Source organism: Ciona intestinalis, chromosome 8, assembly GCF_000224145.3.
Source record: "Ciona intestinalis chromosome 8, KH, whole genome shotgun sequence".
Classification (NCBI taxonomy): domain Eukaryota; kingdom Metazoa; phylum Chordata; class Ascidiacea; order Phlebobranchia; family Cionidae; genus Ciona; species Ciona intestinalis.
The window spans coordinates 2,598,743-2,610,321 of NC_020173.2; the positions used below are offsets into that span (position 1 = coordinate 2,598,743).

At 34.1% G+C, this 11,579-nt stretch overlaps 2 protein-coding genes across 4 annotated transcripts in view; one reads left to right on the forward strand and one right to left on the reverse strand.

Moving 5' to 3' along the window:
* Positions 1–3,830, reverse strand: part of LOC100175109 (zinc finger protein 420) — an 11,040-nt gene extending 7,210 nt beyond the window's left edge. Inside the window, exons 1-7 of one of the 2 annotated variants that reach the window (XM_009860990.3) lie at positions 3,666–3,830; positions 2,894–3,104; positions 2,119–2,314; positions 1,650–1,835; positions 1,215–1,313; positions 709–842; positions 331–488 (exon numbers count right to left, since the gene is read on the reverse strand). In XM_009860990.3, the coding sequence (XP_009859292.1) occupies positions 331–488; positions 709–842; positions 1,215–1,313; positions 1,650–1,835; positions 2,119–2,314; positions 2,894–3,091 (971 nt within the window). In that variant the 5' untranslated portion in view covers positions 3,092–3,104; positions 3,666–3,830. Of the gene's footprint in view, positions 1–330; positions 489–708; positions 843–1,214; positions 1,314–1,649; positions 1,836–2,118; positions 2,315–2,893; positions 3,105–3,473; positions 3,492–3,665 lie in introns of those variants that run through there. The other variant, XM_018812929.2, reaches the window with a different exon arrangement.
* A 637-nt stretch (positions 3,831–4,467) lies between these two features.
* On the forward strand, positions 4,468–10,421 carry LOC100176754. 2 transcript variants are annotated; one of them, XM_002125710.4, is made up of 11 exons: positions 4,468–4,648; positions 4,977–5,086; positions 6,115–6,309; positions 6,517–6,558; positions 6,764–6,872; positions 7,031–7,099; positions 7,160–7,420; positions 7,728–7,790; positions 7,843–7,976; positions 8,602–8,830; positions 9,675–10,421. In XM_002125710.4, the coding sequence occupies exons 1-11, from the start codon at positions 4,573–4,575 to the stop codon at positions 10,256–10,258; spliced, it is 1,872 nt and encodes a 623-aa protein (XP_002125746.1). In that variant the 5' UTR covers positions 4,468–4,572; the 3' UTR covers positions 10,259–10,421. The 2 variants fall into 2 exon arrangements, with proteins under 2 accessions (XP_002125746.1, XP_026691196.1); XM_026835395.1 differs by lacking the exon at positions 6,115–6,309.
* Positions 10,422–11,579: the final 1,158 nt, after the last annotated feature.

Below are 11,579 nucleotides of genomic sequence, written 5' to 3' on the forward strand. Positions count from 1 at the left end.
GACACCTTTAGCATACAATATACAAATATCCTGTTCGTGTTTTTAATAATTAACAACGGTCTATGGAAGTCGTGAGGATATAGTTTTATGATATTTTAAAGGTTCTTTGTATACTACTAAACGGGACGAGAAAATAGAGTTAAAAGGTGTCCATCTTCCCCCACCCTACTGTATTTTAGTGCCAGACTGGCAGTATAAAAATAAGTAAGCCAACATATAAAACAGGTAGCCAATACAAGAGAGTTAAAGTAGGGGCAAAATTTGAATAGAAACCCTATGAAAAATTGATAAATCTTGTTGTAAAAAATAGCGAAAATAAAGACAACTTACTTATGGTGTATTGCTCTTGGTCCTTGTACAGTATGTGCCATGTATATATGATAATTAAGTTGTCCACCATTCATAAAACAAGCTTGGCAGTCACTACATGTAAACACAACAGAAGAATTTTGATTCTCATTATGTAAGTGTACAGCTTTCATATGGTCCTGAGAAAATACGAAAGATTTATTTAATATTTAACATACAACAGTCTAAACGCATTCTTTTTCACACGTTAAGTGAGACCGTACACACAAAATTTAGGTCAGAGTTAGCCCATTACCTGACACCCAGATACCAGTGTGCTACCACATGAGCCCCACCAGATGTTGAAGCCAGTCGTTTTTCCTAAGGTAAAAACACATTAACAAGCACACAACTAATCACCTGTAAATGATGAGGGGCTAAGAAACTTTCTGGGCAAGCTGAACACTTGTATGGACGTGCATGCAACTCGGCGTGACATTTAAAGTTGTGGAAACTAAGTTTACCAGCACTTCCAAACACTTCGTTGCATTCATCTGTTAATATATTTTAACTCAGCATATTTACTTAAAAACTGGGTTTTTAATACACTATAGTTTCTTAGATATATCGGTAACCGAGGCAAAGCAACAGCTTTACTTCAAGTTTTAACTATTTTCCCCTTTTTTTATCTTTTGTGCGTGTTAGGCTTTTATTATTTATTATTATATATATATATATATATATAATATATAAGAATTCATTTTAAATTATTATTTTTTATACGGTTACTCACAAATTGTTAAAGTCGGTTTACGTTTTACTAAATAAAATTATGGATTTAAGAAAAAGATCTGTTGTCAATGGTGTGGTACCTACTACCTACAGATTGTTAAGCAACATCATATCTAAATATATATAATACATACTACACTTGTGCGTCATTTCCCCCTCAATCTCAGTTGAAATAGAAGCTTGGACTTGATTTATTGGAACGCTCATAACACTTCGTGTCATTGACCTTTCACCTAAACATTTAACAAATCAAAATAAAGCAAAAAAATACTGTTTTGAAAGTTAACATTTTCAGAAAAAATTACCTTGCATTTTTTTATTCATATACGATACCAATATAAAGAAGATCAGTAGTCAGAGCCTTGAACAGAGTATGTGAATTTGGGTAATGTGGCAACTCTGGCTAAATTCCCAAGTCCCATGACATGTCTCACCATGGAACCTCACATATAGAATAGAACCAGACTGGGACATTAAAATGTTGGTCCACAAAAGACCATAAAAGCTTAAATTTTTAAATACCATGCCTAGCAGTACCAGTTTATACATACGTAACTTAGTAAACTTACCCTGTTGCTGCTGCTGTTGTTGCTGTGTTGCATATATTGGTGTCATAATGGTGGGAATTGAGTGTTGTATCATAGTAACACCACTTTCAGCAGCAGCCTGTTCAATAAAGTCCTTCCTTATAGTGATTGACATGGGTGCAGATGAAGTGTACATAGATTGTACTGATGATCCACATTGTATGTTATCTGTGATGTCATAATGCAAGTGTCAATGTTATAAACATTAATATATTATAACTTTATTAGTGTTGACTTCAGTTTAAAATGGTAAAACATAGGTGTATATATAATATATAAAATTTCTAAAAAGATAAAATAAACATTACAGAAACTAAAATAAGGCTATTTTGTTTAGGAAAATATTGATAATCAAACAAGTGTGATAACACTGTAAAATGTGTTTAAGATTTTCACTTTAAACGATGCCAGTCAAGTCTTATTATTTGTAAATAAAAATAAACCAACTTACTATCTATCTGTGGTGTAGTGGTTGAAATGATAACATTAGAATTTACCATCCCTATGTTATTAATGGTTCCCATGCCTGGTAATGTACCGGAGAAGACAGTTCCACGCTTAGACAACTGGTTGGCTGATGGTATGGATATTTGGTTCAATGAAGGGACCCCTTGGCCAACCATGAAGTTCTTGGCATTGTTGCCGTTCTGGAAAATATAACGTAAACATAAATTGAGATTTAGCAGTAAAAGAAGAGTCGTTAAAAACACTATGGGTTAACACTATTAGAGTAAAATAAAAGTGAGGCTGCTAAACCTGATACAAATTAGAATAGATTAAAAATTAGGGAATAGATATGAGTAAAAGATCTAGTAACAGGATATAACATAAAGTTAGTTCATCTCTTCGAATGCTGTGGCTAAAGGTCAGATCAATTAAAACAGGGAAGAGAAGGAAATTAGCAGCAAAACGAGATTCATTAAAACGCGCTTTAGGTAAACAGTACTTGTGTTACAATATACTAAAAATTAAGGATTAGGTATAGAAATGATCTAGTAACAGCTTGGCTGGCAGGGTGGCCATGCTAACTCTGAAGTGCGTTACATTGTTAATCCGAAGTGAAAATTATTTTATAATAATTTAGACCTATCCCTTGCATATCGTAATTAGATGAAGGATTTTTGGTGCTAAGGAAATGAGCAAACTTTGGCCCAATTCCTAGACATGCTTTGTTACTTTACCCCTAGAATAGAGTACTCTACACAAGACAAACAATATCGACTCACCATTGAACCAGATTCAGCAGCTCCACTGCTAGCAACTGCTGCTGTAGCTCCAGCAAATATATTCGCAAAGTTCACCATTGAAGTTTGACTGATTACGGTGATGTCTGAATCTTTAGGTTTAGAGTTATTGACTTCAATTGGAATATTGTGAGTCCCTTCACTTGAGGATGGAAGCCAATATTTTGTAGATTCCATCATTGGATGTTAATATCTATGATTCAAAATATTGCTAATTAGTTACTATTGTATTATCTATTGTGGCTACTATAATGGGAAAGATGGGCAAAACAAATTTATATTTTTCTTTTAAAGTGTTAACTGTTTTTACATTTTATGTTGAATATTTTTTGGAAAGATATTTTAATGAGAGGATGGGTGATATAGTGCATTGTATTTATTTTTTATTAATGTTTATTAATTTTCAGTATATGTATGTTATTGTAATGCGTTATAATTTATACATGTAAAACTATTTTACTTGCATGGAGAAATAGAATACACGTTAAATATCTCATTGAATTTGATTATTAAAACAATAAATGGTGTTTGGTTATTGATACAAGTTTGCGTTGGTGCTAACCGTGTTTTGAAAGTCGCCAAACTATTTGAAAACTGAACCCAGCAAAGATTATACTTGTTGTGTGAGGGTGAGCGCAACGCCAGCGCGCGACTCCATTTTGTGATTGCATGTACCGATTGCGCCGCGTAGACACACCCACTGCACTACTTTCACAGCTGAAAATACGATTTTATAGACAAGGATAGCTCTTACCTTAACGATTAGTAGATTGTTAATATCTTGCACTTCTGTTTAGTATCTATTAATTTTAAAAATTCCTTATTTTTACGGCAAAAACGTTGAAAATAGTAAATACAAGCTACACATACATTCACTGTGCTATACACAAAGCGCACACAATCATACATCACTCAAGCGTGACCGCAATCATATTCACCCGCTTATGCCCTAAATAGTGTCACTCCGCACAACAATAACCTGGAATTTGCGACAAATATTAAAACGATTTTTTAAATTTACTTTTTATCATCAAATACAATATACGACAGTGACACGCAGTTACTTTTGGAATTGTTTTCTTGTTTATGTAAGTTATTGCAACAAATTTACGTTTAATAAACAAATACGAAGGAAAACACCTGTCCAGACTATTAAAACTTGGTTACACTGCTTCCAAAGCAACATTGTAGCTTTTGTAACATCAATATACTGTATTTACGTATTTTCGATTTTTAACATTTTTAAAATAAGATTCAGGGGAATCCCCAGGGACGAAAAACACTTCTTATCGTTTGTTTTGAAATTAAAATTACAAAAAAACAAACGCACAAAACACACCTGTTTCTGTCTTAAATTTTGAATTATAACACGAGATCTCGAAAAAAATTATTGATTTTTAAAAACAATCGCGTTTTGTGCAATATCCAACTGTTGTACATCAAGTCACCAACCGTGAAACAAAATGCGGAACTATTACACAGACAAAGACGCTTACACAGACAAAGACGCTTACATATCAGTTCAATTCGGACCTGACTGTTTGCTGCCACTGCAAAGTTATTTATTTATATTTCAGTTAGGTAGACAGAAAAATTTTGTTTGCCTTCCTTTTATTGGAATACCTATGGTACAACCTTGACTTACGCGAACAAGAAACAAAATGCAACCTTATTCGAAGCATGTTGATGAAAAGGGATTGTTTCTTCTAATTCATAATTTTAAATACGGGGATAGAGGTTTGGCATCATTTTTTAGTAAATAAATTATATAGCTTATTTACTCTGACATAGTGAGCACTGACGATGTCTTATCTCATAAACTTTATGCGCACTCACAAGGTCTACTGAAACATGTTGTGTGATTGTTTTCAACATGGTTGTCAATTTGGATTACAAGTAATGAACTTGTCTTGCCGTAGGACAAACACTATGGCCAAAGCTTCAAGCATTTATTAATTGGTTACAATGCGAGTAAAGGACACTGAACCTCTTTTGGTTTATTTGAATAATGGATATAAAGAGTAAAAAATATAAACCAATGTTTGAGGTTTACGCTTATTGCCAGGGTCACTCAAAGGCTCGCAAAAAGATGCTGATGCAATACGAGATGTGGTTGCCAAATTAGATTTCGATGTAATACTAAAGGAAAATCTAACAGAAGAACAGATTATTTGTGTAAGTTATTATCATTTATGTTAAACATTTAAAATTTAGTTGTTTATGTCCAGCGCTGTGGCAAAGTGGTTAGCGCACCTGTCTCTAACCCAGAGGTAATGGGTTCAAGACTGGTTGTTGCTACCATTGTGGGCGTATGTGTCCTTAGGCACGACACTTAACGACAAATGCTCCAACCCAGTGGCCACTGATGGGTTGTCCAAATTATCAGCCATACATTAAAAAAAATCCAAAAAAAATAATCACCACGAAGTAACATACATGGTAACTCTGTTGCAACTCGACGCTTAAAGTGACACCACATCACCCAACCACAATACTTCGCTAATCATGTCAACACTTCCGATACCGCTTATCTTATGGGAAACTATTCTCATGAAAACAAAACCCCGGTTGAACAAGGTTAATGATATTCCGTTCAGCCGCTGACAGGCCCAAATCGATTCCATTTTATCGCACGACCTCACACTGCTGTCACGTGATTCTGTCCGGTATATAATTCGCCCTTTCCCCAACTCCTAACACTAACTAAGAGAGACGAGAACTACCGAACTAATGCCACCATCGGCACTGAGACCACGAGGTCAGTCTAGGCTCATGGCGGGCTCTGCGAGCCCTTGCCCGGCCGTCAAGTAGGCCCGTTATCGTATTGTGTACTTGTGTACCAGAAAAGGGAATAAAACTTAGCCAGATATTATGAACTGCTTGGTCTTTGGTTATAAAAGCAATTAGTACTACGGTAGATATAGCACCTCGCTGAAGCCTGTATATAAAGTCAGATCAGCACCAGTCATATAACCCAACCAGCAATCCTGTATATTCAGTGGGGGACTATAACTCCTTACTGGCATGAGGTGTATGAAACAGTACACACATGTTATAACGACTGTTGTTTTCGACCACATACGGATAAAGTAAGTAAGTTACAAGTAACATTATCAATCATCTAACGCATATTGAAAAACAAATTATAAACTTTTCTGGCTATTTTTCTAATAGTAATTGCAACGTTTATATAAATTCATCAGTTAATGAAAGATATAAAGAAAAATGAGTTAAACAACCGGTTCTGTTTGTGGGTATATGTGCTTGCTCATGGGACCAAAGGACAACAAATTTATGGTGTTGATGGCAAATGTGTTAGTGTTCGAGAGCACATCATGAAACCATTTCTTCACAACTGCAGTCAACTTACAAATAAGCCAAAGCTGTTTTTCGTTGATGTGAGTTTATATCTATTAACAGAAAAGATAAGGCATCCAGGAGTTCGAATGAGCTCCAAGAATACGGAGAGGATATATTTAAGGGGGGGTGAATGCTCCTTTTAATGATTTTTAAAGAATAATATATTGGTTGGTGAATCTCCTGTTTGTCTGTCACTGAACTAGAATGTTTAACAGGTCTAAAATATTTATCTTATTTTATTTCAGGCATGCCAAGGTGCAACATCGACAGCTCAAACAAGTCGTCATGTAAGCTGGATAAAACTGAATTGATTTTAACTGCATAAAACAGGGGTTCTTAAATGTTTGGAATCAAAAATCCCAACTAAACTCGCTCCCCCTTTTTTGGCATGCAGGAATTTAACTACATACAATTTTTCTGGCAAAATTAGGAATGGTTAAAGAACTTAATTTTTTTTTAATATTTGTGTAACTTATTTATGTGTGATTGTAGATTGATAGTACAGCTGACACAACCTTTAGTGAGGTTCGAGGTGTCCCTGATAACACACCTACGGATACGGATGCTTGTGACTGGTTACTTGAATATTCTTGCAGCGATGGTAAGAGGCTCAATTTTAAGTTATAACATGGGTGTCCTCTTATACACCAGACACACATGGTGTATTCATACCCCTCATGCTTACTGTCGGGTTATAACATGGGTGTCGTCCTATACACCACACACAAAGAAAAACATGACTGTGAATACTATTCACAGGTCACAATGCCACAGTCGGGGTGTTTACACCAATACTTGCTAAAATCTTGCAAAGGGAAATAAAAGCAGGTTAGTTTGTAATAAAGCAAATGCTGTAATAATAAGGATTTTAAATTGCATTGCTCACAGGGAGTCAGCAAGAACTCTTACCTATGTTAAGAGAGTTATGTTCTCAAGTGACCCGTAGTTCAACAGGATTCGGTAACCAAGTTCCAATTTTTGAAAGCACTCTTACAAATTGTTTCTATCCTGGACAACATGTGATAAATAAAAAACACCCTTTTCACACATCTGACAAAACTAAACTGATTTTATCTCAAAAATCTTATGGACAAACTTCTTGTGTAAGGGATTCAGGTGTTGGAAACACATATGAGCCTACTGCAGAATGTAAGTAATGTGTTTACAGGTAGCATACATTGGCCATAAGGTATATGAAACAAAATATACATATTATAATCATCAAGGACACATAGTCGTTCACTGTTGTTTACTTAGTGAGTACAGTAGCTAAAACAATTGGGGTAATCACTTATTTAATCTTGTGTGATAAAAGGGAGAAACTTTCACACACCCGGTGCCCACACTGGGTTGCACCAAATGTCAAGTCCACAATGCTAGCGACTAATTTAAGTTAATGGCATTTCTTTTAACTATATGCAACAATTGCTAAGTTAATTGTGCAATATTTTATCAGCCTCAGATCAGGCACTGCATCCGCCACTTAGAACATCAGAGTTTGAAGCTGCAATGAATAATGGTAATGCATGGTTAGAAATAAGTAAACTTTTTTACACCAACTTTATTGACAGAGGATATTGATAATTGTTTACAAAATAACAAGTTTCGTGATGCAAAGGAATTGATTGCTATTCAAATTAAATCAACAAAGTGTGAAAGAGAAATCTGGATCTATAAATTAAAACAGGATTTCTGCTGTATAAAGGTACTATGTTATTTTGGAATAGACAAGGGAAATTGATGAAGGCTAGTGGTCCCTTATGGGTTGTCAAAATTGTCTGCCATACATTACAATCAGAACATTCATGTTACAGCGACTGTAGTTACTATACCACACAAGGATTACATGCATTGTCATAAATTCATGCTACTATGTGTAAGGGTATTGCTATATTCTATACACATGTTTTGTAAGTGTGTGTATTTAGGTCGCCCTATTTCCGTATCTAGAACGATAATTACGTAGCACGGAAGGTGTGGAACATACCTGCAAGCTCTAAGATTCAAACAAGATTTTTGACTGCTGTCACTTACCTAGCCGCTGAATTTATCACGCTTTTTTTTCTGTATGCTTTCGTTGAGAAATTGTTGCATATATAAGCTTGTTATAGTCAGTAGTAAACTATTCAAGATTGAACTAAACTGAGTAACGTGTTGTTATAAGTAAGAAATATAAGCACCACATTTATCTAAGGTGATTAACAGCTTCAAGACACTTTCTATGGTTAATTTCAATTAAAACCCATTCGTTACTCTTAAAATCTTGACATGCATAATATGCCATATCCAAGCTGTCTACAGTTTAACAAAATCTGTTGTCATCTGTACAGATGGGCAACAAAGGCAAGGTTCAACATCATACTGAACAATGGCGGAAAACCATTTGTGGAGATAGGTATACGCGAACTAAACAAGTTGATGATTTCTTTTATGTTTGCAAGTTGTTTGCAAACAATGGATTACCTGAAAAAGCTTTATTAATGCTTCAACATGCAGCAGATTTGTATTATGAACTGGGGAATGCCCAAAGTGGATCTCCTGGGCTTGAACATTGTATTGGTAAGCAAACACTCTTGGTTATTGAGCCTGAAGTAGTCATACAGATCTTTTTTGTCAAACGGTTGTTCTTATTGTTGTTTTTTTGCGACTTTTTTTCGCACTCATCTAAATTCTCAATTTTAGCATTTATTCTTGAATCTATTGATTGAAATCAAATCATTATATATATTAAAATTTTTTTAGATTTAAAACCACATAATTAGCAATTGAATAAAGATTACTTTACTGTTTGATCAAAAGCACTAAATTCAAAATGTAAGGGAAAATATTATTATTCTGTCATATCTTTTATAAAACGAAAATAAATACAAATAATTGTTACATCGGGCAAGGATCAAACTTGAGACATTAGGCAATAATCTGTTCCCAACATGCGCTTAACTGTATGGGAATTTTAGAGTGAACGTGTTAGTGAGATAAGAAATCCACAAGACGACTGACACCTGTTTTAAACTATTACCATTCAAGTAGGGACGCTTTGAAAGCTCAATTCTTTTACATTGTTATCAGTTATTGTAAATGAAACATTATTTTTAGTTAAACATTGTATGATTAATATTAACTTTTTAAATTACGTAACTACCGCATGATTATAGTTTGTTCAAATTCCCCAAGACAAATTTGTTTTCTTGTAAGTTTACAAGTCAACACATGCAGAAGTTGTACATATTTATGTATATTATTTACCAATTACTCAATCATCATACACCAAAACTTCATAAGTCTTCATGAGTTATATTAAAAAAAAGAGTTAATTAATATTGCGCTAATTAGTTTAATACGTGTTCACTCATTAAACTTTGCTCTCTTGTTATCATGTTGCTTTTACAAAATATGTTTTCAGATCTTCTATACAACTTGCATATTGAGAAAGTAAAGAAAGATATTGAAATGAAGAAATTATTCCAATTGCAAAAAGACTTACGAAATCCTTCGAAAAAAATGGAAACAATATTATATCCAGATTGTAAAGTTTTTTATCTGCCAACTATGTCTGTGCTGGAGAGCGAAGAGGAAACAATGGAGAACAATCCTCCAACTGGTTTCAAATTAAATGTGATTAAGAACAATTACCCTACAGATCAACATTCACAAAATGTTAAAATGATACATCACCATGATATCTATCAGCACAAAGCCGACTTCCCTAATAATCCAATACCAGTAATTAAACCTATGCTGCTTAGGTTGAGTGATCTATCATTTAAGTTAGGTGATCCTTCAAATATACAAGACCCATCATTCAAGAAGAAAATGGCAAAACTTCTGTACCATTACCAGACTGTTTTCAACGTTGAAGCGAATGAGTTGGGCGTTCAGAACATTTATCAAGCTCTGATGGATGTTAGCATCACAGGACACACCAACCAGCATGATATGCCAGTTATGCAAGACAATTTTTGGCTGCCATCTGATACAGCACTATGAAATAATTAGATTGGGAATCGTCAGGTGACATTCGTCCCGCGCCGTGGTATAGTGTCCGGCGCCGTGGTATAGTGGTTAGCGCGCCTGCCTGTAACCCAGAGGTAATGGGTTCAAGGCTCGATGCTGCTACCATTGTGGGCGTTCCGGCCACGCGAGGATAAAGTAAGTTACATACATACATTCATTCATTCATTCATTCATTCATTCACATTCATTGGAACAGTATATACTTACATTTTTTATTAAACTGCTTGCACTTACTCCTTACTTTTCGCTTATGTTTTTCAGGCAATATGTTAGGCAATAAATGATATATAATACTATTCCTATGCAATAAATAATACATATATATTACTATTTCTACAATCTATCTTGTTAATTTAGTTTATAAGCACTTTTTGCATGTTTTTCTTACTATTTATTTGGTACTTCTGTGTTCATTCATGTCTGCACTGTTGCCCAATATTTGATTTATTTACCTTACTATGCACACTTTGTGGTTCCTTTTTATAAATAAATATCCACTGCCTAAGGACTGTTGTATAATAAAAATTCTTTCTGATTTTATGTATGTATGAAAACATGACACCTAATTTTTTAAACAAATTAATTAATTTATAATAACTAAAATATTTTTAAATTTATATATATATCCTTGTTTGTTTTATTTAACACTGTCATTCTTATCGTAATCAGAGAGATAAATAAAATGTATGTTACTATTTTATAGTGGAGGTTATAACTTATAAGGCAGTTTGCATATAGTAAAATGTTGGTGTGTGTCTTGATTGTAAGTTATTCATCGCGAGGTGGGGCTAAAGAGTAAATTACCTTTTTACAACCATAACCAAATGATTTTTTTAGTCAATCTAAGCAAATGCCACATAAATTCCTTTTGATTAAGATGTAATAATTAACGACCTTGTGTGCATTCACGGCCTACTAGAGATACGGCCTGATAATTCACATTTTACTTTTGAAATTAGAAGGCCTATTATACGTCACAACCAACATTATTTTCCCATTGTTATTCATTGTTTAGGTGTAAACATAGCAGCATAGTATACAGTTTAATTTAAATATTCATTTAAAATAGAAGGTGTATGCTAGTTGCAAAGAGATTATCAGGGTTATTTTGCATTAATAAAGTGTTTAAAATTAACTGTAAGATAACCTACAGGTAGTCTTTTAGGTTAGAACAGATTACCTAGTCCCGTTCGCACTCAGTCGAAGAAAATTACGAGACAGTATATTCAGTATAGCTCTCTACATCCATTTCGCTACTGAAACAACATTTGTTTCTAAACCAGTGATTGTGTCT

What these genes read in the sequence shown, in the direction of transcription:
- LOC100176754 (XM_002125710.4), top strand. Translation starts at nt 4,573, where the DNA reads ATGCAACCTTATTCGAAGCATGTTGATGAAAAGGGATTGTTTCTTCTA. An exon ending in TTTTAAATACGGGGATAGAG is followed by an intron (nt 4,649 to 4,976) that starts GTTTGGCATCAT and finishes GCTTATTGCCAG; the next exon opens with GGTCACTCAAAGGCTCGCAA. An exon ending in CAGCTCAAACAAGTCGTCAT is followed by an intron (nt 6,559 to 6,763) that starts GTAAGCTGGATA and finishes GTGTGATTGTAG; the next exon opens with ATTGATAGTACAGCTGACAC.